At 55.5% G+C, this 23545-nt stretch overlaps 7 protein-coding genes and 1 non-coding gene across 8 annotated transcripts; 5 read left to right on the top strand and 3 right to left on the bottom strand.

Annotated features, from left to right (window-relative positions):
* Positions 1-948: 948 nt before the first annotated feature.
* On the top strand, positions 949-2754 carry SPBR_02596 (uncharacterized protein; the record flags this gene model as incomplete). The annotated part of the gene is made up of 2 exons (XM_040760899.1): positions 949-1278; positions 1315-2754. The coding sequence occupies 2 exons, from the start codon at positions 949-951 to the stop codon at positions 2752-2754; spliced, it is 1770 nt and encodes a 589-aa protein (XP_040620091.1).
* Positions 2755-3665: 911 nt separating this feature from the next.
* SPBR_03328 (uncharacterized protein) lies at positions 3666-4106 on the top strand (the record flags this gene model as incomplete). Its single annotated transcript, XM_040761630.1, has 1 exon — positions 3666-4106. The coding sequence occupies one exon, from the start codon at positions 3666-3668 to the stop codon at positions 4104-4106; it is 441 nt and encodes a 146-aa protein (XP_040620090.1).
* Positions 4107-4115: 9 nt separating this feature from the next.
* Positions 4116-4823, top strand: SPBR_03222 (uncharacterized protein; the record flags this gene model as incomplete). Its single annotated transcript, XM_040761525.1, has 1 exon — positions 4116-4823. One exon carries the CDS (start codon positions 4116-4118, stop codon positions 4821-4823), a length of 708 nt encoding a protein of 235 aa, XP_040620089.1.
* Positions 4824-5449: 626 nt separating this feature from the next.
* SPBR_02465 (uncharacterized protein) lies at positions 5450-7575 on the top strand (the record flags this gene model as incomplete). Its single annotated transcript, XM_040760768.1, has 3 exons — positions 5450-5523; positions 5647-6375; positions 6678-7575. 3 exons carry the CDS (start codon positions 5450-5452, stop codon positions 7573-7575), a joined length of 1701 nt encoding a protein of 566 aa, XP_040620088.1.
* A 441-nt stretch (positions 7576-8016) lies between these two features.
* On the bottom strand, positions 8017-8113 carry SPBR_09490. The gene has a single exon. It is a non-coding gene; the product is annotated as a tRNA-Ser (tRNA).
* A 5538-nt stretch (positions 8114-13651) lies between these two features.
* SPBR_03211 (uncharacterized protein) lies at positions 13652-14380 on the top strand (the record flags this gene model as incomplete). Its single annotated transcript, XM_040761514.1, has 1 exon — positions 13652-14380. The coding sequence occupies one exon, from the start codon at positions 13652-13654 to the stop codon at positions 14378-14380; it is 729 nt and encodes a 242-aa protein (XP_040620087.1).
* A 784-nt stretch (positions 14381-15164) lies between these two features.
* On the bottom strand, positions 15165-18101 carry SPBR_02299 (uncharacterized protein; the record flags this gene model as incomplete). Its single annotated transcript, XM_040760602.1, has 1 exon — positions 15165-18101. One exon carries the CDS (start codon positions 18099-18101, stop codon positions 15165-15167), a length of 2937 nt encoding a protein of 978 aa, XP_040620086.1.
* Positions 18102-20522: 2421 nt separating this feature from the next.
* On the bottom strand, positions 20523-22535 carry SPBR_02502 (uncharacterized protein; the record flags this gene model as incomplete). The annotated part of the gene is made up of 3 exons (XM_040760805.1): positions 20523-21713; positions 21738-21793; positions 21845-22535. The coding sequence occupies 3 exons, from the start codon at positions 22533-22535 to the stop codon at positions 20523-20525; spliced, it is 1938 nt and encodes a 645-aa protein (XP_040620085.1).
* Positions 22536-23545: the final 1010 nt, after the last annotated feature.

Here is a 23545-nt window from a genome sequence, read left to right as displayed (position 1 = left end):
CACTACAGCTGATGTTGTATGCACAAAGTAGGATTTGTTCTTTTTTTAAAAAAAATATAAATAAATAAATAAAAACAAGCATTATTTGTGCGATGAACATATCAAGTATCACTTTCGATCCACGCACACAACTTGGCCCCTTTCAATGTACAAACAGCACCGTCTTTCCCCACAACCGAAGGAAATGCGTCTATGGCTTCCTCTGAACAAAGAAAAACTGCCGCATTGAAAGCAGATTCCGACCTATCGAGACGGGCCCGTCACCAAGTAAGGCTGCCACTCCCAGAGGCTGCCAGCCTTCTGTCCCCAGTCTTTGTAGTTGCTGCGATGTTTTCTTGCCACATGTCCTGAGATTCTGACACTCTCGACTAGCACCCGGAGCCTCTCTTCTCTCTTCTCGTCTTCCGACACGCTCGTGTACATGGATGCTTGATGCCAGCCGGAATCGATGGAACACTTGAGGTGCAACGCCCTTTGGCTGTTCCTCTCACATGTCCACCGCCAAGCTCCCCTCGTTCCAGTCGGCAGTTCCCAGTATCGTGGTCGACTTGACTGCACTCCACGACCCATTGTCCCCGAAAACAACAAAATCACATCAGCCAAAACAACCGCCACAAAACATCAAACATCACCTAGCCATGCACGAGAACATGTTCTGCGTCCAGCCAGCACAGGCTGTCCGGCCCGAACAAGAGGACACACGGAGCAGCTTCTGTCGTTCAGATCCCCCACGACTGTTCATCGCATCGTGGCCATGGACAGCTCACTCCTCCTTCTCTCTCTATAAAGGAAGCATCACGGCCGCTCTTTGACCCTCTTCTCTTGTTTCCTTTCTCCTCACCCGCCCTCCTCCATTTCCTCCCTGTCTGTTACCCAACAGGCCTTTCTTTTGTCGTTTCTTATTTGCTATCCACTCTTCTGACGGCATCTTCCTTGTCAACCTCCAAGATGCCCGCCCCTATTTACACTTATGACAACACGTGCCCCGCCGATGGAATTGGCAAGGAGTGGTGGTCCAGCTGGACCATTGCCTTTGTGATTCTATTCGTGTGGCGCTACCTCCGCCAGGTCGTGCATCTCGTCTCCTTTTGGATGTACCGCCCGGCCGAGCCCTTGACCATTCCGACAATCACCAGCCGTGACGCAACGGTGATTGTGCCAACCATTGATCCTAATAATGCCCACTTTCAGACCGGCATCGTCAGCGCGGCCCGCAACCTGCCCTCCAAGATTGTTGTGGTCACCGCTGGCGAGGCCCTCCGCCGTGAAACTCTCTCCGTCTGCCGTCGGCTCCGCCGTACTCTCCCCCAATAGTGTTCTGGGGTTGCGATCGAAGTCCTGGCGGCCGCGGAAGCAAACAAGCGGGTCCAGACCGTGACCGGCGCTCGCCGTGCCACGACGAAAATCTGCGTGCTCATGGACGACCATGTCCTGTGGAAGGACACGTTCCTGGAGTACGCGCTACCCGCTTTTGACCGTGATCCCAAGGTGGGCATTGTCGGGACCAACAAACGCGTCACTCGAGACGAAGAGCACGGCAGCCTGCACCATCGCATCCTCAGCATGGTCCAGTGCCTCTATCTCGAGAGACACAACTTCGAAATCCGATCGTCCAATGCGGTCGATGGTGGCGTCTTTGTCGTTTCTGGCCGCACCTCGCTTGTGCGGACGTCGATTCTGCAGGACCCCAACTTCCTCCGCGGCTTCTTAAACGACTACTTTCTGTTCGGCCTCGTCGGTCCCCTGGCGGTGGACGACGACAACTTCATCACGCGCTGGTGCATCGCCCACGGCTGGCGCGTCAAGATCCAATACCGCCCGGAGACCCTCATCACCACATCGCTTGGCAGTGCGGCCAAGTTCACCGGCGGCCTGAAGCGCTGGGTGCGCACCACGTGGCGAAGCAACTCGACGAGTCTGACGTCTCTCCACGTCTGGTACACCCAGCCGTGGAGCGTCTACGCCGTGTACTTGTCGCTCTTTACCAACTTTGCCCTGTTCTATGATCCTCTCTTGTTGTACGCCTTTGCCCAGTCGGACCTGTCCGGTTACCGCGCGAACGGTCCCGTCAACCCCATTGGCTACAACGTGGATGGAACCATCGACCACGGCCGCGTTGGCGACAGCAGCATCACTGTCCCGTCGACCAGCCTCCTCTTCTCTCTCCTTCCTCTGCTTGTGTGGATGTTTGCCTTCAAGATGGTCAAGCCGTTCGCCTATTTCTGGCGCCACCCCGGGGACCTCAAACTCCTCTGGGCCTACATCTTGTTCACCTACGTCCACTCCCTCATCAAGCTCAATGGCTTGCTGACGTTTTACAGTGCCAAGTGGGAGGGCCGCAACCTGGCCTCCCTCCATGCTGATCTCGCAAAGAAACAGACTCACCAGGCTTACCAGACTCAACATCCGCTCGACGTGCCCGCCACCCCCTCCACCGAGGAGACCGTCTTCCCCTCGGCACCGTCGCGCACCGGCACCCCGTTCACCGACACCAACGTGCACGTGCACGTGGGCCCCGACCACGGTTTCTCGACCGCTGTCGAGGTCCAGCGCCACACGGAGATCCACGTCAACCCGCCCGCGGCGACGACCACAGTCGTCTCGGAGTCTTCGTCGGAGAACACCCGCCGTCCTGACCTTGTCCCAGCACAGTCGCCTGTCGCCAACCCGTTCGCGGTGACCGATTCCGGCTTCGTGACGTGCATTCTAGGAGACATGTATTTCGATGAGTCTGACTCTGCTTCCGATCAGTAGACAGCCTGTTTCCTTGCCCATTGTTGATGCCAGTTACGCTAACCAAGGAGAGAGAAGTAGACACCGTTTCCCTCACATGTCCCTGCCAATTTCTGATTGAGGGGAAGTGATCTGCCTCCTGCGATTTCCACTGTTGGCCGTATTGACAAAAGTTTTTAGTTTTTCACGATCCTTGTTTTCGAAGTCGTGTTTCGGGCTCGGCTTTTGGAGACTCCTGCAAGTGTTCCTTTCACTCTCACCAGAAAATCCACAAAACAGAAAAAAAAACTCGGAAAACAGTCGTGCTCTCCCTTATGGATTGAGCAATGGCTACCACAAAACATCAAAAAATTCAGTCCATGTACATGACCTCCATATTGACGGTCACATCCTCCTACCCCCAGCCGTGCTCCCATACCAACGTAGCCAGGAATATACCTGCTATCCCATGGTTGAGCTTGTGCTCCTGACTTAGATATTTCAATAAAAGCGCCGCAAGGCAATACAATGTTTCATCTGTTCCCGTGAGCGTGACCAAATACAATTAAATCTGTAATCGTAGACAACAAATGGCATATTCCATTGAAGAATAATACTTGTAGAAAGGGCAAGGGGCAAGGACGGTGTTGCCATACTGCACCTGCTGAAGATGAATATTTGGTGGCTCTTTCCGTGTCTTGCCTTTTGTTGACTCCGCCTTTTCGGCAGGAGGCCAGCACAATGGGCTGATCTTTGTGTTCTTTCCTGGGAAGACGCACAAAGACATATATAGCTTCACAAACGATCATGCAGCCTTGCCTCAGATATCTTACCAGACGTGTTTGTTCTCGCGACATCCCATTGGCAACACCACCCCAGCATCCTTTCCATACGGTCATTACTATCGCCATATCCAAGCAACAGCTGCGTCCACAGCCAACATACATACTACAATGCGCCAAAGAATACTCCTTGGCATCCTTCTGGCCCTCTCTTGCAGAGTCGATGCGCATCCTGGCTTCAGCGCCGTTCTGCACGATCTCCACGGATATGTAGCTCGACAGAATGCCAGCACGGACGGCCCCTCGACCACCCTTCTCGCTGATCTTGCCACTCATGGCGCCAAGACGCCCGCGGGCGAGGCCATCCGCAGCATCCTCCAGGGCGAGTCCACGGCCGTTGTCGACCCCACCGTCGTCTATACGCGGCCAGACGCGGTGAACAAGGCCGGCAACGGCGGGCTCAATAGTCCTGCCTGCGGCACAGACACCTGCTGCATCTGGAGCTACATTGTGCCCGCCATGGTGGTCGCCTTTTCCGAGAACAACGGCACCCGCTGCTCGGCCCTTGCCCGCAGCGCCATCCGCATTGGCTTTCATGATGCGGCCGTCTAGAACACGAGCATGGGCCCGGGCAACGGCGGCGCCGACGGATCCATCCTGCTGGCGGACGGCGAGCTCCAGCGCCGCGAGAACCGCGGCCTTGCCGACATTGCCCATCTGATCATGAGCTGGCACAGCGAATTCGGCCGGTACTCGCCCCACCCACCGTCCGTCGCCGACCTCATCCAGATCGGTGCCATTGTGGCCGCCGTGACGTGCCCGGGCGGGCCCCGGATTCGCGCGTTTGTCGGGCGCCCCGATTTCAACGCCGGCAGCACGCCGCCGCCGCCGCACGAGCTCATCCCCAAGCCCACGGACGACGCGCAGACCATTCTGCGCAAGATGATCGCCAAGACGTTTACGGCCGTCGACCTGGTCGCGCTCCTCGGCGCGCACTCCGTCTCGCGCCAGTACTTTACCGACCTGGCGCGCGCAGGCGCCCCCCAAGACACGACCGACGGCGTCTTTGACACCAAGTTTTACGCCGAGACGCGCGCGCCCCACGCGCCCTTGGGCGTCTACCGCATCGCATCGGACGTGGCCGTGGCGCGCGACCCGGCGACGCACGCGCTGTGGCGGACCTACTCGGGCGCAGACGCAGCGACGCAGGACCGGTGGACGGCCGCGTACGCGTCGGCGTACGTGCGGCTGAGTCTGCTGGGCGTGGCGGATCTCAACGCGCTGACAGACTGCAGCGGGGTGCTGCCGCAGGCCAAGGCTCTGCCGTGAATGGAGAGCGGTGGTCGAGGGCATCATGTGGAACGCGAGAGAGGAAAGGAAAATGGCTCTGCTTTGCGAGTTTTTACACGCATTCTATATCAAAACTATTCACATTGACGGAATTGTGGATATACGGATATGTCCGTCGTCGAATCGGCAGTCAGTCAGCTTTTATTGTTTTGTAATAGGACGTTTCATTTGATATTTTGACAGTGACGTGCATACTCCAGTGACAATTTGAAGCATCGCCTTTCGCCGCCTTACTCTGGCGTTGTGGCCTGACTGTTCCATTGTGGGCAGGCAACATGGCGTGATCTTCTCCGCAAGGATGCATCAGGCGAGCTGTGCCGTCACGGCAGAGCCAGGCCACATCTTGACGCTTGCTGTCCGTCTAGGCTGCTTTTTTGGATTCTTAGTTTAACAGGCGCGAAGAAAGGCTAGAAAACCTCACACCACTCGATGGAGTGTCTTTAAAGCGCTACAAAAACGCGGCAGGTCGTCCTTTTATATAGAATAAATAGAATACCACACGTACACAACTCTCTGTGTTGACTTTGTAGATGACTTGATCGGCCAAGGACGCACATATCGTCAACGTTACCATTACTGTCATCACTCTCCCGCACAACGCCATCATGACTGGACGCAACGTCGACATGCGGCACATCGACCGCAAGGACATCTACACGAACCTTGAGTCGCGCGTCCAGTACCTCCACAGCTTTCTTGATTTCAGCAGCTGTACGCCAGGAACAAAGCCCCCACAACGATGGATGCATCCGTATATACATCACTAACAACGCAATGCAGCTGACATTGAACACCTCATAAGCGGCGCCAAGTATGTCGAGGCCCTCATTCCTGCCGTCACCAATATTGTCTACCGCAAACTGCTCCAGTACGACATCACGGCCCGCGCCTTCCAGCTCCGCTCCACCTCCTTCGACGGCCCCATGGACGAGGTCCCCGACGAGAACTCCCCCCAGATCCAGCACCGCAAGATGTTTCTGCGCGCCTACCTGGCCAAACTCTGCAGCGACCCGTCCCAGATGGCCTTTTGGGAGTACCTCGACAAGGTCGGCATGATGCACGTCGGCCTCGGCCGCTCCCACCCGCTGCACGTCGAGTACGTCCACATTGGCATGACGCTGTCGCTGATCCAGGAAGTGCTGACGGAGGCCATCCTGGGCCATCCGCGGCTGTCCATGCGCCGCAAAATGGGTCTCGTGAAGGCGCTCGGCAAGGTCATCTGGATCCAAAACGACCTGTTTGCCAAGTGGTATGTGCGCGACGGCGAGGAGTACACGGACGGTGTGGACTACAGCACACTGGTCGACAAGGAGGGCTACCTGCACGGCAAGAAGGTTCTGGTACATAAAGAGGAAGAGGGTGAAGAGAGCAAGACCGCAAGTGACTCCAGCACCAGCAGCGAGTCGACGGTCCCAGCCCCATCCACACCAACGGCCGCAGCCGGCGTGTGTCCATCCACCAGCAGCTCCAAGGACGTGGCCGACGTAGGGGTGTCGCCAACTGCGCCACCCCCGGCTGTTGGCTGTGAAAAGTAGGTCTACCGACGTATAAATGGACGGTCCCGTGGGAAGTTGTTTGTTCTGATATTTTGTCTGTTCTGTTCCCACGTCCGAGTTGCTTCCTTCTCCTATTCGCACGGACGGCGTCTTGTCTCTAGATAGTATCTGCGGTTAAGTTGGTTCGTAAGCATTCTCACCCACATCATCCAATATTTCTTCATCTTCGGTGTCCTTGTAAACCGTATTTTAATAATTCGTCTCGGCGATTTTGACAATGTGTCCTTTTGTCGCCACAACGTGTGGCCGTCGTGTTGGCCCCCTATTTCTTGCCCAGCTCCACCGACCGCTTCGTGGCCGCGTCGACCGCCTTGTTGACAATCGCCTCGAACCCGCTCTCCTCAAAGCTCACCAGCGCCGCGTGCGTCGTGCCATTGGGGCTCGTCACGTTCTTGCGCAGCTGCCCCGGCTCGTCGCTCGACTGCACCAGCATCTTGCCCGCCCCCAGGCACGTCTGCTTCGCCAGCCGGCTCGCCTGGTCCACCGGCAGACCCAGCGCCGTCGCGCTCGTAATCAGGTGCTCCACCATGGCGAAAAAGTACGCAGGGCCGCTGCCGGACAGGCCCGTCACGACATCCAGCAGGTCCTCGCGGGCCACCCACTCGGTGGCCTTGCTGACGCTCGACAGCATCTGCGTCACCAGCTCGCGCTCCTCGTCCGTGATGTCGTCGCCTGCGTACACACCCGACGCGCCCTCGCCCACCAGCGCCGGCGTGTTGGGCATGACGCGCACCACGTGCGGCACGCGGCCCGCGGCCGTCGTCGTCCACGCGCGCAGGCTGTCAATTGTGATGCCCGCGGCGATGGAGACCACGAGGGGCAGTTTCTTGTCCGCGCCAAGCTCCTTCCAGGCCGCGGCCATGTCCTTGCACGCGGTCTCCGCGACCTGCGGCTTGACAGAGATCACCACGAGGTCGGCCCACGCAGCCACCTCGCCGTTGGACGTGGTCGTGTGCACGCCGAGTGCCGCCATCTTGCCGCGGTTGACGTCCCAGGGCTCGGACACGGAGATGTTGGCCGTGTCGGCACCGCCGGCCAGGAGACCGCCAATGATGGCACCGGCCATGTTGCCGCCGCCGATAAAGGCGAGCTTCGCCGTGCTGAGGGGAGCGGACGGGGCCATTGTGTGGGATGGTTTCGGATGGGTTCGAAGGTTTGGAAGGGATTGTTGTTGAAGATTGGGAGGTTGGTGTGTTCGAGAAGGCTGGACGCTGCTTGAAGTGCCCTTGAATCAATGCGAGGAGATGCTTAAGTGTGACTCGTCAATGGCTGGCCGTCAATTGGAAATTCGTCTTCTTTTTTGACCGAAGTAATGCGCTGCCGGTTTTAGACTTATCGTGCGTAGCTTTCCCCAGATAGCCCCGGTGCCATACCCCTCCAAACCTCCAATCGGCAGCAACTCCCTCCAGCGAAGCTAGCAAAGTCGAAAAGCCGCTGCAAAGCGAAGCACCGCTTTCGGCCTTGGCAACATTCAGTAATTCGACAGGCGAACGAAGTCAAAAAAAAAAAAAAAAAAAAAAAGAAGAACATCAGTAAATCGAAATCAAATGAAAAAAGAGCAGCCGTTGCATAGAAGGATTCAGGGCTGAAAATGTCGCAGAAAAAGACAAAAAAAACGACAACAGCAGGACTTGAACCTACGCGGCCGAAGCCATAAGATATATCGAACATGGAAATTCGAGTCTTACCCATTAACCACTCTGGCATGTTGCCTTCTAATTTTGAAAATTAGCGGCCATTTTTGGCTTAAGTAGGAAAGCCTAATTGTTAGTGATTGCGGGACATCTTCAGAGGCACCGCACAGTAGACTTATTGAAACTCGAAAATTGATATCAGGCATGATATCGTTATATCATCACACACATGTTTTTTCTTGAATCTCCATATTCTTCATCCTCGTCTCGTCTTCCGGATTCGACATCTTTCAGCTTCTATCATGCCTCTGGCCGGTTGCTGCGTCTCGTTTGAGTGCAGGAAATCAAGCACAAGGGTGTTTTGGTCGCTTTCTGGACACCGTTGGATATGCAGGCGGAGTTGGCAGGTGTCGTCGATGTACCACTTACCCTGTAACAAAATTTAAAATAAGACAGAATGGTACAATATTGAGACGTATCTTAGTTCCTGCACATTGTGCAGTGCTATAAACTCCACATGTTCACGATGCAGTGAACAAGCCACTGACATGTGTGAGACATGTGGTTGACTATGTTGAGTGCGACTGCGTCTCGTCAGTGAGGCTGTTCTTCCACCGAATGCGCATGCCAATGTCCAAATGCCATTGCAGATACAAAACATGGCAGAACCTACAGCTGCTGCCCACGTCACAGTCGACTTCCCGCGGCAGAACCGTTGCCGCTGCATGCCTGGTTGTGACAATGACCGCGCAGCAGTCGTAAAGCGTAGTCATTGCTTCGGAATAAGGTTGGTTGCGTCCGGGATGGGGGAAGGTTGGAGGAAGACGCAGGCACACAGCAGACACAGGCGCTTTCACATGTCAGCAAGTCGCGTTGTCTCGAACTGCAACAGGCGCCCCATGTTCCATTGTACTGCCTTCTGTGTGCTGTGTGGTTGTGTATGACACGCGTGTGGCTTGAAGAGAACACAGTAACCCCATCCAGCACATCGCGTGCTCAAATGACGAGGCGCACAATGTCGTCCACTGGATTGGGGACGAAAACAGAGGCCCGGAGGTGCTGCACTGGTCGACGTAACGATTGGTGGGCTGGTGAGTGACTGACTAAAAATATAAAAAAAGTGACGCCGTAGTGGACACAAGACCAAGACACGATGACAGAGGACTGGGACAGGGGACCGACTTCCTTGTGACTGTGTACAGTTCAGCTTCGGAAGCGACACCCGCGGTGTGCTCTTCGCTCTTTCCGTAGGCAGCCACGAATTGAAATTTACGAGAGGCGAAAATAGTAGGTATCACGGAAGGAGCGACATCCCAGACATGACGACTTGCTCTTGCCCATGCCGTCCATCAATTTTATCGACGTTGAATCGTTCGACCAGGTGGCATGCTTCGGGCATGTGTTAGTTTGATTGAACTCCCCTGTCCGCGACACGCCCGTCGCCAGCCCCTGGTCGTCGCGTTGTGTCAGCTAGTGAGCGCGGCGCAAGACAAATGGCTGGCCAGAATTGTTTTCGTCAAGTTTCAGGCTTCTACTTCCTTTCGTGTGCGCCAGGGAAGGAGGGAAACCAAGGAAGGTACGTTTGTGACCGAGTGTGGTTGGAAGGCGAACTCAGCAATAAGATGAGGAAGGGACAACGAAGATTCTTACAAGGAAGGAGCGAGACAAGTAAATAATAATAGAGCTGACAGGGCAGGAGCGTCACGACACATGTTCTTGCCTACCTTGGTTCTTGCCGTCCTGTATCGCTTGTTTGAACATTTTTGGCTTGTGATTGTGGAACATGGTAAAACTTGACACAAGCGCAGTCGTTCTTTCTTTCCTTGCCTTCTTCCTTCCCCTTTAAATTGGCTTCGCCAACGTTCCTCGACAGCAAATATTAAAAAACACATGAACATTCTCACGAACCTATTCTTCCTTGCCTCATTATTTTCTTTGGTTGCGTTTGCCCCCCAAGTTCCACCGTCTCCTACAACGGCCCCTCCCGCAGCTTGCCCTTTACACTAACGCCTTTTTTCGTTTGGCGTGCCTCCATACCTCGCTGGTCTCCACTACCTCTCTCTTCACTATTTCCGCTCCCCTGTTATCCTCTTCTTCGCTCGTCTTTTCTGTCTTTGGCTTCTCTTGGCTGTTTCTGTTAAGCCAAGTTACGGTAGCGTGTCGCAACGCCCTACTTAGTCCATATTATCGCGTGTTGCTGGTGTTGCTTGTGGTGGGTCGACAAGCTAGGTTTTTGTTCTCTTATTTGCTCTGCGTATCGCCCTTGCAACTCGCGGCTACCACTGCAACCACGACAAAACCACCTGTCGGTCATGTTAGCGATATCGGCTGGACCTCGCATCTTCTTGAGACCGTGACCCAGTAACTACCGGACTTTCTCCTCTTCGCCCCCCCGCCGGTGACACATCTTTTTTCTTCTTCACGAATGTCAGCCGCTAGGTTGTGAGAGGTTGTGACCAGTTGTGACAAAAGACCGTCGCCTTTCACGGTGTTCTCCCACGGCCATCTCCACTGGATCACAGCAAGGCGTCGATCGTCAACCAAGACAACACACCCCTCCTAGTCGCAAGGCCCACCTGACCACTTCGCACCCTCCAACAAACTTGTGCTGCAGCACTTGTATGTCTTGGTCATTCTGGGCACATCTGGGCATACCTGGGCATACCTGGGCAGAGTGAGAGACAACACTCCGGGGCATTTCGGAGAAACATCGTCACTGAAAACATCGGCTGGACACTGACGAAAATATCACACAAACCTCCAATTTGCACAGTCAATAAATCGCCCAAACGAGAGACAGCGTCACATTTCCCCAAGCTTTTGTTCCTTACTAGCATGGCCCTCCTGCCCTCCTTCGTCGGACATACGGGTGCACCGATAAGATGAGGGCAAAATCGAAGTAAAAAAGTATAACCCTCCCGCTCCGTCGTCGGACGTACGGTTACTCCGATCGGCTCGCTGGGTTGATTCTACCTACTACAACCTACTACCGGGGATCAGAGGGAGATAACTAAGAGAATAAAACAGTTGATAAAAGATAGAAGTTAATGATAATTTACGAAAGAAGGTTGATGTTAAAGTTGTGAGAACACGGCCACGGTAAAGGTCAGAATAGATCGGACCCACAAAAACGGACCACAAAACCCCCCTCCAACGAATCAAATCGATTTCGCGTCAGAAACTAACGAAAAAGTGGAGTAAAAAAGCGATTCTGACGAATAAGAGGGCTCAAATGGACGAAAAACTGGGGGCCGCTAGCGTGACGGACCAATCAGGCTGCAACAATCCGCAAAGTCTTTAAACAACCAATGAACGGAGCGTATTCAGGAAAAAGCGGGCCGAAACGGACCAATAGGAGGCGGCTCTCAAAACTTCTTCATGGTACCTTAAGATTTGTGCTGGTCTGAAAGGCTGCTTGGCGAAAGAGGCATTCAAATTTGGCGCGCTTGACCTGGTCTACTACCTGACCGCCCTTTGATGTGGTGCCATTTGGCGTGAGTCTCAACAAAATAAAGTTGCATCACGACTAAAACAGCTAGGGCGGAGGCCCTGGTCTTGGTTCGAGACTGCGAAGTTTGCAAGCATTCTTGACTGGAGTGATCAGGAGGATATTGCAAACGAGGGGAAGGGCGAAAACGTCAGAACAACGAAAACAAAAAGCAAGAAGCCGAAGACGATCAGCGTTGCCAAGGATTAAAAAAAAACGTGGAAGGGCGGCGACTGCAAAGGAAAGCTCTTTGCTCGGCATCGCCATATATTTCTCCTGTATGTTCTTCTTTGTTCATCGTCTTCTTTTCCCTCGTCTCTGCCCCTTTCATCCAACACATGCCTCTCGCTGCTCGTGCCTGGTTTCTCACGCTCTTTTCCCAACTGCCGCCACGGTGGTTCCGTACCTGGCCACCGTTTTTCCTAGCCTACGATCTCCAGTTTATTCTGTCTGCAAATTCAAGCCCCACAAGAACACCCGCAGCGTGCTCGTTGCGTTAACGCAGGCGCACAGGAACGCAGGACCCGTGGACCTGTGGCGACATTGTGCGCTCCTCAGACTCGCCCATTTCCTTCTGGACCGCTGCATGCGCCTGCACGGCTGCATTAGTGTGGCTGTCCTGCTTCAACATCCGACAAACAGACGCTTTGGGTCTTTTTTCGCCCACGCCATTTCCCGTACCCCCAACGCCGTACTCTTGGCCAGCCGTAGCAGCCAATACGCTACCCCGTGAGTACCACAGGGTGAAGTGACCTCGAAAAGAAAGTGGGGATCAAAGTCCGACATTCACCCGACAGGAGCTCCGAACGCAGGCCCAGGCGAAATAGGAACAACAAGAAGCCGTCGGTTAACGACACGAAGAGTCAACAACCGGGACGCAAGCCTTCTGCCCGTAGCGGATTAAGAACGTCCGGCATAGGAAGCACAGGTTTGACTTCTTTTGCCCGCTTCTCGATTCGCCGCTCTGAGTTGCGATTTCCAGCCATATATTTTCCATATTTCGCACCTTACGAAATAGGCAAGGGGTGTCGAACTCAAAATAAAACGAGGCAAGGAGAGCAGTACGGGTTTGCTCCCTTCACGCGAGGCTGGACAGACGGACAAGAAATACGAAAGGACAAATCAACAAGCCACCCGACCTGATCGTCTCTTTATTTTGTCCTCGCCACCGCCCCGTCAGGAACGTTGCACGCCGTCAAGCTTGTGTTGTACGATTTACAGTGCCTTTTGTCGACACCTTTGGAATGCCCCATTCTGCGTTTCTCCATATTCTATTCTTCCTTTTTGTTGTCGTTTCGCAAGCCCGCTACAACGCTCGCTCACTTCCAGGGCCTGGCCCAAACACGAATCCACCAACACTCCCCATCCCACCAATTTAACCCACCAGGTTCGACACTATTGGGCGCACTTACACGACTTCCTTCGCTGGACCCCGTTTGCCCAGACCGCAAGTTTGTGTTCCACCGACCAGCGTCCTTTTATCATTTCGTTGTTGACGCACGTTGCCTCCTTTTGTCCTTTTTGACGATCGTCTCGTGGTCGGCAAGAGAACAGTCGTCCATTGCATGAAATTGCCTTCTCGCCTCTCGTCTCTTTTGCCTCTCTCCTCCTTGCGTTTCTTATTTTCTTCCCGACTCGTCGTCTTTCCTCTTGTTTACCAACTCTTGTCACCTGCAGCTGCACCTGTCTGGAACAGAGGTTTGACTGCAGCACGCAACACTGCCAACAAGATCTGTAACACCGCCCTTTGTGTCCCACCACCATACCAACTTGTCTTTGACGACGATTGTCTGTCTTTTATGTAAGACGACCCATTCATCCTGTTGATTCTGTCGAGGTTAAACAGACTCACTCTCTTTGTTTTCTTTCTTAAATACCCTCTTGTGTCCTTATTCGCCTTTGTGCTCATTTTGTCTTCCATTGTTCATTAAGCATAGCCTCCTAACAACATCAATTTTACTGGAGATCGATGTATGTTTTGCCCTCTCATATAATACACCCATGCCTCACCCGAAATCAAGATCCAAAACGGGTCTCCCATCAAATACAACTCAACCCACAAAGTCTCAACAACAGACGTCCAGGTACCCAGTCCTCGGTGAACAGCACTCCAAGTCGTCTTCCACCGAAATGCACCGCCAAGATTCCGGATACGAGTCGATCACGCCTCGCGAGGGACCGTCTAAAAGCCCCGGGACGTCCCAGCGGAGAGCTCACTCAACTCACTCGAGCCGTACCGGCAGTCGGACCCGTCCTCCTACCCGGCGAAATGCCATGTCTGGCTCGGTAAACCGCCTGCCCAAGACGGCAAAGTACAACAGCCGCTCTAACCTCGTCCACTCCGGCAGCCCTGTCACTGTCATCCCCTCGTTGTACGACAACAGCATCTACCAGGACAGTAGCCCTTACAGCACTCGGGCCAGCGATCCTACATCTTATTATCCTACATCCTATTTTCACTTCCCCTCGCCCGATCCCCATACCACCGGTGACGACGCTGTACTGCCCAACAGCGCTTCCGAACATGGCTTCGATGCCAGCTATGACGCCCCCGGTAATGACGACGTCTACCAAACTCCGCCACAGACGACGCACTACTGGACGAGCGATCAGACACGGAGGCTCGAGTATGCCGCCATCGATGCAGCCAGCCGCGGGTTCAAGGGCTGGATGATGCGACACATGGTGCCAGACTGCTTCATCCCCAAGGCCAAGCGGCGGATTACGTTTGACGACGATACGGGCAGTGTGCGGCGGTATCGTATTGAGCTCGAGGCGGAGGAGTCAACCGAGAAGGAGTGTGTTTCGAACATGATGCGTCGTGGCTTTAAGAAGAGCGGCTCCAGCAGGAGGTCGTAGAGTCCGACCTTATTCGATGCATGACAGACGATTCGACAGACGATTCGACAGACGAAATAATGAACAACAACACGAAGTGATTGTACACAACAACAAACACGATACTGGCACAACTAAACCAGACAGTTGACGAGAAGAGGAATTGCATACGAAGCGTTGATTTTTTTAATTTTTATTACCGAGCTCGTCTGGCCACATTTTCCGCATTTAGATTTCCCCCGACGTCCCTTTCTGTTGGAGCATTATTTTGGCACATACATGGTTGGAGAGTTGTTTTATACCCATCTTTGCAGCACAACGCTGAACTCGTCAGCATGCTCTGCGAAGATATGTCTATACCATTTGGATTTTGTCTTTTTTGGATATTTATTAATCACTTCTTATCATCCTACATATTATCTACTTATCTTGGATGCTACATTCATAGTTTTCACAACAAGGACTTGTTTCGTTTCTATTTTGGCTCCATTTTGAAAGGGCGGTGCTTGTTTATGCACCGGTTGAAGAAAAAGCGTTGATTAATATTAAGTCATGTCTGTGTGGCATGATGAATCCATCCCATACTATTAAACTGACTCCAAAGTTTCCAAACTGAACGCAGATAACGAAAAGAAAACGATATGACAAAGAAACGCAATACCGAGGGTGAAAAGGACCCAGAAACAACAAGGAACCACAAGGACGGTAAGAAAAGGCAAAGTATTCCAAATTATGTACAGGGGAAAGGGGAGAAGAAGACCAGGAATGAGAAAGGATGTCTCACAGTTGATATCAAGTCGGCAGCCTAAAAACCAAACTGCTCGCGGTGGCGTGCTACGGCGTCGGCAAAGTAGCCAGCCAAGATGCTTACCTCCCGGCCCGGTCGCCCGTCACGCTCTTTGCACAACCGGCGGACGATTTCCAGACCGCGCAGGCCCTCGGCAGCGGCCGGCGACGCTGACAATGTCGGCGGCTGCTGTGCGATCTTGTGCAGCTGCGACGTGCGACGCGTCTTGGTGGAGCCCAGCAGGGCGTGTTTGGTGGTGCCGTACTTGGCCGTGGCCCCGAGGCCGGTCCAGCTGAGACGGTGGTGGGCCGTGGACGTGGCGAGGCCCGGGCGGTACTCTTTGAGGGCACGGTGGGGACGGGTGTGTGCGTGAGCGTGTGCGTGGCCATCATAGCCTGTGCTCGCTGCGGCCATGGCGGCCATTTCGCGCCTCTCGGCCAGCTCGCGGTCGACACTCATGGCGGCGCCCAAGAAGAAGGCGTCGGAGGAGGACGACGACAAGAGCAGGTTGCCGTCCCGGTCGAATGCCGGGTCAGGACGCATGGACCAGGGCTCGGGGCCAAAGAGAGCCGTCAGGTAGTCTTCCATGGTGAGAACGGGCTTTCGAGGCGGCAACGTCGTCCGCGCGAGCGACGAGGTTTCGCTGGCGAGCGAGTTTGTTGACGACGACGAGGCGGAGCGGCGGTAGGTGGCGTTTTGCATGGCATACTGGTGCTGCTGCTGCTGCTGGTAGGTAAAGGGGAAGCTCATGCGGTGGCGGCTCTTCCGGTTTGAGATATTGGCGATGCTGTTGCTGCTGTTGTGATTGTTGTGGTAGTTATTGTTGCTGAAGGCAGCGGACGACGGAGGGAAGGGGGGCGAAACACTGCGGCCGCGGCTGATCGACCGGAAACTAGATGTGGTCGAACCGACGTTCAAGCCGATTCCGAGTCCAACGCCGCCGCTACTCACTGAGGCGGTATTGCTGCTGTTGATATTGCCGCCGGGCGTACCACTGCCGACGACAAAGACACCGCCGCCATAGCGCCCGGCGAGGTCGTCGCGGACACTTCGCAGCACACCGAAGCGGGCGCACGGGTCATGGACATGCGCGACGTGCTCGACATGGAAAGATGACGAGTTGCAGTTGTTCTTTTCCATCTGCTGTGGCTGCTGCTGCTTCCGTTGTTGATCGCCGGCCGTCGCTGACGGCAGGACAAAATCGGGCGCCAGGGAGCCAAACGTGTATATTTCCAACGTGGCGAGGCGGGCGGCCGGAACGTCGCTTGTCAGACGGGCCAGGGCTTGCGACACGGCCATGGCGCCTGCGTTGTGTGCGAGGACGACGATGCGTGCGCGACGCGGGTTCGCTGTGGCCAGAAGAGCGCGGCGCAGCTCGGCATAGACGCCGTATGCACCCGGTGCGGGCAGAACACAGACGGGCAGGAGGAGCCGCTGCAGCAGGACCACGAGTGCATCGGCCACGGCGCCATAGGTGTATGCCGGGCGCAGCAGAGTCACCGGGCGCCCAAAGACGGCAGCCAGGCGGGGGCCCGTCTTGGCGAGTGACTGGGAGGTCGCACCCAGGCCAGGGACGAAAAACCAGTGTTCGGCGCGGCGGCGCTTAGGGCGGCTGCCGTCACTGTCGTCGTCATCGCCATCGTCGTCATCGTCATCGTCATCAGAGTCGTCGAGGCCATCATCGTCGTCCTCTACACGACGTCCACGATCCGCTGCCCACGATCGGTAGACAGTTCCTGTGCGTGCCTGGGCACCACCGTTCAAGGGCCAGGCGGCGGTGTATACGGCCGCAAAGCAAAGCAGCAGCCACGTCAGGAAGAGCGCGCCGGGGAGACACAGGAAGAGTGCGGGCCCTGCGGCCAGCATGGCCACTTCTGCCACGGCGAGACCGGTCTGCAACAGTGCTTCGGCGGCATCGGCCACGTCATCTACGGGGACCGTCAACAATCGAGACCAAGACCAAGCGCGTGGACGGGCCACGGCCCACAGGGGCGTGCTGGCCTTGGCCCAGGCGAGACGCATGAGATCGGGGGCGTTCACGGCGAGCCAGCGCAGATCGGACGCCAGCAGGCGATACGGCGTGAGGGCGGGGGCGGCGGACGAAGAGACGAAGGTGGATGAGGCGGCGCCCAAGGTGTAGTGAGCGGCCGGCGGGCGGCACTGGTGGATCCGTTGCCAGCGAGAGAGGGTGCCACCGGCGCCGTCGACGAGCGGAGGGATGTACACCACAACATGGTCACTCGTGACGGGCGTCGGCGGGCGGTAGACGGGAGCGTTGTCAATGTTCTCGGCAGCGTATGAGGTTGAGGGCGCCGTTGAGTGCGCAGTCGAGGGCGCAGAGGAAGCTGTCGACGCCGACGAAGCCGACGATGTTGTGGACGGCGCACTGGACGGGGACGAAGCTGGCGCTGTGGACATGCCCGGTGTGGCGGCGGACGACTGCGAGAGGTACACAACGTACGGCGGTGACGACGAAAGGGAGAGTGGCCGCTGTGACCGCGAGGGAGGCCGTGACGAGGACGTTGGCGTCGACGGCGAGGGCGACCAGTAGCGCCGGAGCGTGGACGTCGTTGATGTGGTGTTGGTGGACGCCATGGAGAGGACCGAGTTGCGGTACGACGGGGAGTTTTCGATGGCGGTGGGTGAGGCTTCCGCGCCGTCGACGTCGTGGATGCCGTGGATGTCGTGGATGTCGTGGATGTCGTCCAAGTCGATCTCGGGCTCTTCTGCTACACTCGCGACAGACCAGCGCGGTGAGAGTGGCGAGATGGCCAATGTTCGGAGTGGTTGTTGGGACGCTTGTTGGGATGCTCGCTGATTTTCTCGACCCGCCACGGTGTAGTCGTCGGCGACAGACGAGCAGTGCCGTCGGTGGCAGTGCGCGCGCGACTGCTGCGGTCGTGTCCGATGATGCGGTGAAGGCGCTTCCAGATGCGACCACGCAAGCCAGGGCATCGTTAGGACGGCAGATGCATGATGGGAGGAGCGTGGGGAAGAGTGAAGACGACGTGAGGCAACACGGAGAGAAGAGCCTTCACGTAAACAGAAAAAAGACACAAGATGCACTGCGATGTGCTGCGTGGAACACAATGAGACAGGTTTGTTTGTTTTCTTTCCGCTTTGAGATTGTATGTCTGAATCGAAAATGTGAACATGTTGAAGGGGCCACAGCAATGCAGCAAATACGAGACACACGGAACGCAAAGGCAGACGGGACCAACAGACACGCGTCATCCTCGTGTCCAGCTACAAGAGCTCTCGAGCTCTCCTCATGATGGGCTGGCAGGATGCAATCCAGACTGCATTCCAGTTGAAGCTGTTTTGTGCTAGTGTTGTGGGTATTTTGGTGTGGGATGGAAATACGCGATGCTGGCGTGGGTACTAAGACCGCTGAAGAGTGTCTGTTTTAGCGAGCTTTCAGCGACCGAGCCACTATCGCACGACAGCGCATGCTCAAGCTTTTCCGGCGGTCTGTCAAGAATTGACAAGATGAGGTCGCATTCCATTGTCAGAAGCAGAGAGAAAACCACATTCGACATCACGTCGACGCGAATGCGCTTTTTAATCTCGTCGATGTATTCTACTTCAGCTCTTTCCTCAGCTGGGGTGCTACTAACAATGAGCGTCAGTTCTGGAATTTGTTCATCTCACGAATTTGAACAAAAAAAAAAAAAAAAAAGGACAGACTCTCGCTGCCTCCTTGATGATTCCCCTTCCATCTAAAGCAAGGGGTGTCTCCGATATGATTGCCACCGCTGCACGTGTCGTTTTGTCCATCTCCCATCTCACAGGCTGATCGAGTCCCGTCATGCCATGTCATGTCGTGTTCATTCAAAATGTCTGCTGCTGTTGATGGAGTTGTAGATCACGGTGGCCACCAAAGTCGATGCGAGCAGGGCGATGTGCTTGCGGTTCTAGAGGGCGAGATGACACACAGCACGATCGACTGGCCGTAAGGAATATAGTCGATGCAGTACCACCAACACAGGCGAGATCAGTGGGCACGAGAAGACGACGCACCCTGACGGGGCCGACAGCAACCGAAAGGCAACGACAACACAGACTGCGCTGCCATGGCAGAGCCGCCGCGTGTGTGTGTGTGTAGACCACGAGTATCTGCAGGTGCTGGCCGCCTGGCCTATTTCCTCCTTGTGGGAGAACGGGCCAACCGCATCGAGAGAGTCGTGTAAGTGTTTGTTTGCCTTTTCGTTCAACTCGAAACTTGCTCAACTTGATGCTTTCTTCTGGTCTCAAAGGGCTCAGAGCATGCAGAAAGTCGTATCAAGTGCATCGGTTAACGATTGCCATCCATGTTGGGAGACACTGGAGTTACTGGAGAGTGGCCATGGGGTTCTCTGTCGTTGAGTTGCTGGTGTTGTGGTGCAGAGGATGTATGTTGGAAGTGGTGTAAATGAAAAGGAGAAGATTCTCCCGCGTGTCGACAGGTAATTACCGCCCTGGGATGCACTGTCGTGCTAGCGTGGCCTTGTGTGGCAGGATGTTGACAGAAGCCCTGAACCGGCAGATAGGGTGCACGCACCAACAACGAGTCGTGCTAGCGTGGTTCACTAATACGACGACGTCGTCTACGCAACGAAGAAGCCTTGTGAGAACCCGGACAAGGACGGAACGAGGGCCAACAAGACAAGAAAAGGCATGATTTACAAAGAGGAATGGCCGAAAACAGATGTGAATGACACTGGATGACTCCACAGCTCTAGACCAATGTCTCTCGAGTCGGCGCCGTGGAGACGTTGTGATTATGCCATTGATAACCAAGCGACCAATCTTTTGAGATCATGTCATCTGCAACAAACAAATAAGGACCTCAGACTGGACAACAGAAACCGAGACGTCCTAAACCAGTCCTATATAAGACGGCAACCTCGACAGGACGTGAGCGGCTCGGACATTTAAAGATCTGGGTCTACAGGGTTGGCATCTAGATATTCAAATAGCGCTCTCTGAAATCGACGAATTAATACGCCGACAACATTAATAAGAGGATGAAATTTCCTGACGTTGAAGTCATTCCCCATTATAGTCTAGTCACACTACATCGGAACTATATTTCGTCACAATCACCAACCACGTCGAGCTGGACGGCTGGCCGGCTTCCGTAGCAACCTTGTAGTGGCCTTGCTGGCCTTGTTGTCGGTCCGGTGTTGAGTCTACTCATTCGGGAGAGCAAATTTGACAGCGTTGAAACTAGAGATGTTAATGAGTGTAGGGTATAGACGAAAGAAGATTTGAATTATATAAAGTGGTGAAAAAAAAAAAAAATCTCATTCATCGGTAGACAAATCGTGTGACATGTAAAATAATAACGTAACGGCGTAACGACGTAACGACGTAAAGTACGAGACATTGTGCCGCTCACGAATAAGACACTGGCAGACGCCCGCGCACGTTCACGGCTCCGTCCAACCAAGGAAACGCCTCCACCAGCTCCGGTCCGACCGTCCAGTTCTTGGCTTCCCGCACGTGTTGGACAAACGCCTGCGTTATGACATAGTTTTTCCCGTCCCCGGTCCCTGTTCCTGTTGTCGCAGTAGACGAGCCTCCCGCCAGCTCCGGCTTTGCTTCGAGAATCCCCTCCAGGCCGTTATGCGGCCAACCAATGCTCAGCGACTTGACAAGGATGCTGGCAAAGTCGCGGTAGCGCGTGTGGTCGAGGTGCGACACGATGCGTTCGCGGGCGCGCGGCCAGCCGAGCGTGTCTATCCAAACGGGATGGGGGACGACGAGCTGGGCGCCCGTCGGCCGGAAGAACTCGGGGATGGCGTCGTAATGTTCGCGTGTCGGGGTGATGAGCCATCGGATGTAGATGCACATTATGTAGAGCAGGGCCGTTTTTTCGGGGGACGCGTAGTCCATGACGGTGCCGGCGACGTGCCGTGCAATCGTCGACGCGACAGGGCGGTCGGGTTCGTAGAGAACGGGGTTCAGCAGGGAATGGACCGAGGGGAAGTGGGTGTGCGTGAACTCGTCGGAGGGCGACGTGGCAGCTGTGGACACCGAGACAGAGGCTGAGGGTGTCGTAGAGCCTGTCGAGCCGGCAGACGTTCCTGTCGTTGTCGTCGTGGCGGCCGACGCCGTCGACAGCGACCGCCCGGTCGATGATGCACCCGTGGCGGCCCTCGAGCCCACCGACTGGCCTCGCCTTCTCTTGTACACCAAGTTGATAATTACATCATCCACGTTCGATGTCGGTGGTACATAGGGCGGCGTCACCGCCCAAACAGGCGACACATCCCGCAGTCGGTTGGCCTCGACACGCGCCAAGTACACGGCGCTCGCGTCGTCGGGCGGACTGCGGCGGACACTGTCGCTGGTCGGTACTGGCGCAGGCGGCGATGGCGCCGAGAAGTCGATGCTGCCGGGCGGGTTGCGGTGGACATGACCCTGTGTATATGGATAAGCCAGCTGGGGATCGGACGACAGCGGCGGCAGCTGTTGAGGTTGCTGTGAATGCGGCGAATGCTGCGAATGAGGTGAATGCGGCGAATGCTGGGCCGCGTACTGCGGATATCGGTAGGGTTGCAGCTGTGTGGGCGACGGGGCACGCTGTGCGTGTTGAGGAGGATGTACATGGCCGTCCGCGAACAGCGGCAGACTCCGCGTCAACAAGTCGATGTCGAGAGAAACTGTTTTGTTAGTGGGAGAACGTTCTATCGTCGACAGAGAGCAACACGTACAGTCGCTATTTTGAAACGAAACGCCGTCGTCGACAGGCACAGTGACTGTCGCCCCAGGCGCCCAAAAGTCGATGTTGTCGAGGTTCATGGAAACCGTGTCACCGGCGTACGGTTGCGTGCCACCCATCGGCTGGTCGACCGAGTGACCAGACTGTGCCATCGGCCCCGGCTTTGTATCTGGCTGGAGTGAGGCTGGCGATGGCGAGAGGGACGATGCCGAGGTCGTCTGTGCCACCGTAGTTGCTACCGAGGCTGCTGGGCCTGACACCGGCGACGCGGTCGTCGTTAGCGGCGACGATCCCGGCGAGCTGCCCGCCGCACTGCCCGACCCGACCGACGATCCGGCCGTCGAAGTGTCTGCATTCACCACGGCCAGCGAGACTTGCAGCGACCGCAGTGACGCTATGATGCCCTCCAGAGACGTCGACGAGGTCTGCGTGCGCGCGGCCGCCTGCGCCTTGTCGGCCTCTGCCTGCGCCAGCCGCTCCGTCAGCGCGCGCACCTCGCCCTCGAGCTCGGCCAGCCGGGCCTTGTTCTTCTGGCGCAGAACACGCTGGTTCTCGCGGTCGATGGCGCGCTTGCGGTAGAGGCGTTCCATGCTCAGGTTGGCGGCGGCGCGCGACGACGTCGCCGCCGACGCGCTCGAGCGGCCGTCCGCCTTGACGGGGCGGATATGGAGCGCGTCGTCCATACTAGGAGAGTTCTCGGGATGTCTGAGTCAGATTGTGATTTTGTGATTTCTAGCTATGGCCGTTGTCGTATCGTTATCGACAGAGACAGCGGCAGCAGTGGCAGGTACGTGGCTCGTCGTGTCGCTCCTTCTCAACCGGTCGCAGGACGATCATGACACTCGTTCCTTCCTTATTATTTTTTGTCTTTTTTTCCCTGTCCTTGCTTCGCTCAATTTCCCACAATCACTGATATTTTGTTCCCTTTCCCTCGTCCCCCTTTCATTTCGCTGCACCGTCGGATTCTCTCACCTGCAAGCCGACATGCAGCATTCGACATCGCTGCCCCCAATTCGCAACACGACGTCGCAAGCCCTGGCTCGGTTTGCACGATGGCGCAAGCACGCAACCAATGGCGCCAATTGCATCAAAGGAAAGACCTTGCAACGGAAGAGCAGGTGGCCACCCCACTTAAAAGTAGGTACAACATTCAGATACAAACATCGTCTTTATTCACCTCTGGCCATTGTCACCGTTGTCTTCTCGCTCGTTTTCTCTCTCGTCTCGAATTCCCTTTACCCTGCATATCAAATCACTCACACGACACCACATGAACCAACACAGCCTTCTGCACGATCATCCCCCCACGGACCCCGATTCTTGGCAGATCCCGTCATCGCCACATTGTACGGAAACGCCTCTGAGGATGGCCAGATGCGAGAGACTCGGCCACACTTGCTACATGCTTGCAATTTGCAATGGATGCCATCCGATGTTGTACAGCTCGCAGGAAACCGCTTCTCCAGGGAGACGCCCCGCGAGCCGTCGAGTCGAGTCCTCAACCCTGCTAACAGGGCAGGCGTCCACTGAAAACCACCAACACCCACTAAAGACGCTAAATCGGCTCCCCCAAATGGCAAGTATGACGCCATCCCCTACGCATTGACAGCTTTCTTGGCATTCACGACTCTGCCCTCTCCATATTTTGTTCTCCATACCATGTCGCACTCTCGCTTTCTGCTGCCCTTGGACT

This window comes from Sporothrix brasiliensis, assembly GCF_000820605.1.
Source record: "Sporothrix brasiliensis 5110 chromosome Unknown Cont17, whole genome shotgun sequence".
NCBI lineage: Eukaryota > Fungi > Ascomycota > Sordariomycetes > Ophiostomatales > Ophiostomataceae > Sporothrix > Sporothrix brasiliensis.
The sequence above is the reverse complement of the archived record's forward strand: the minus strand, read 5'-3'. Positions and strand labels throughout refer to the sequence as shown.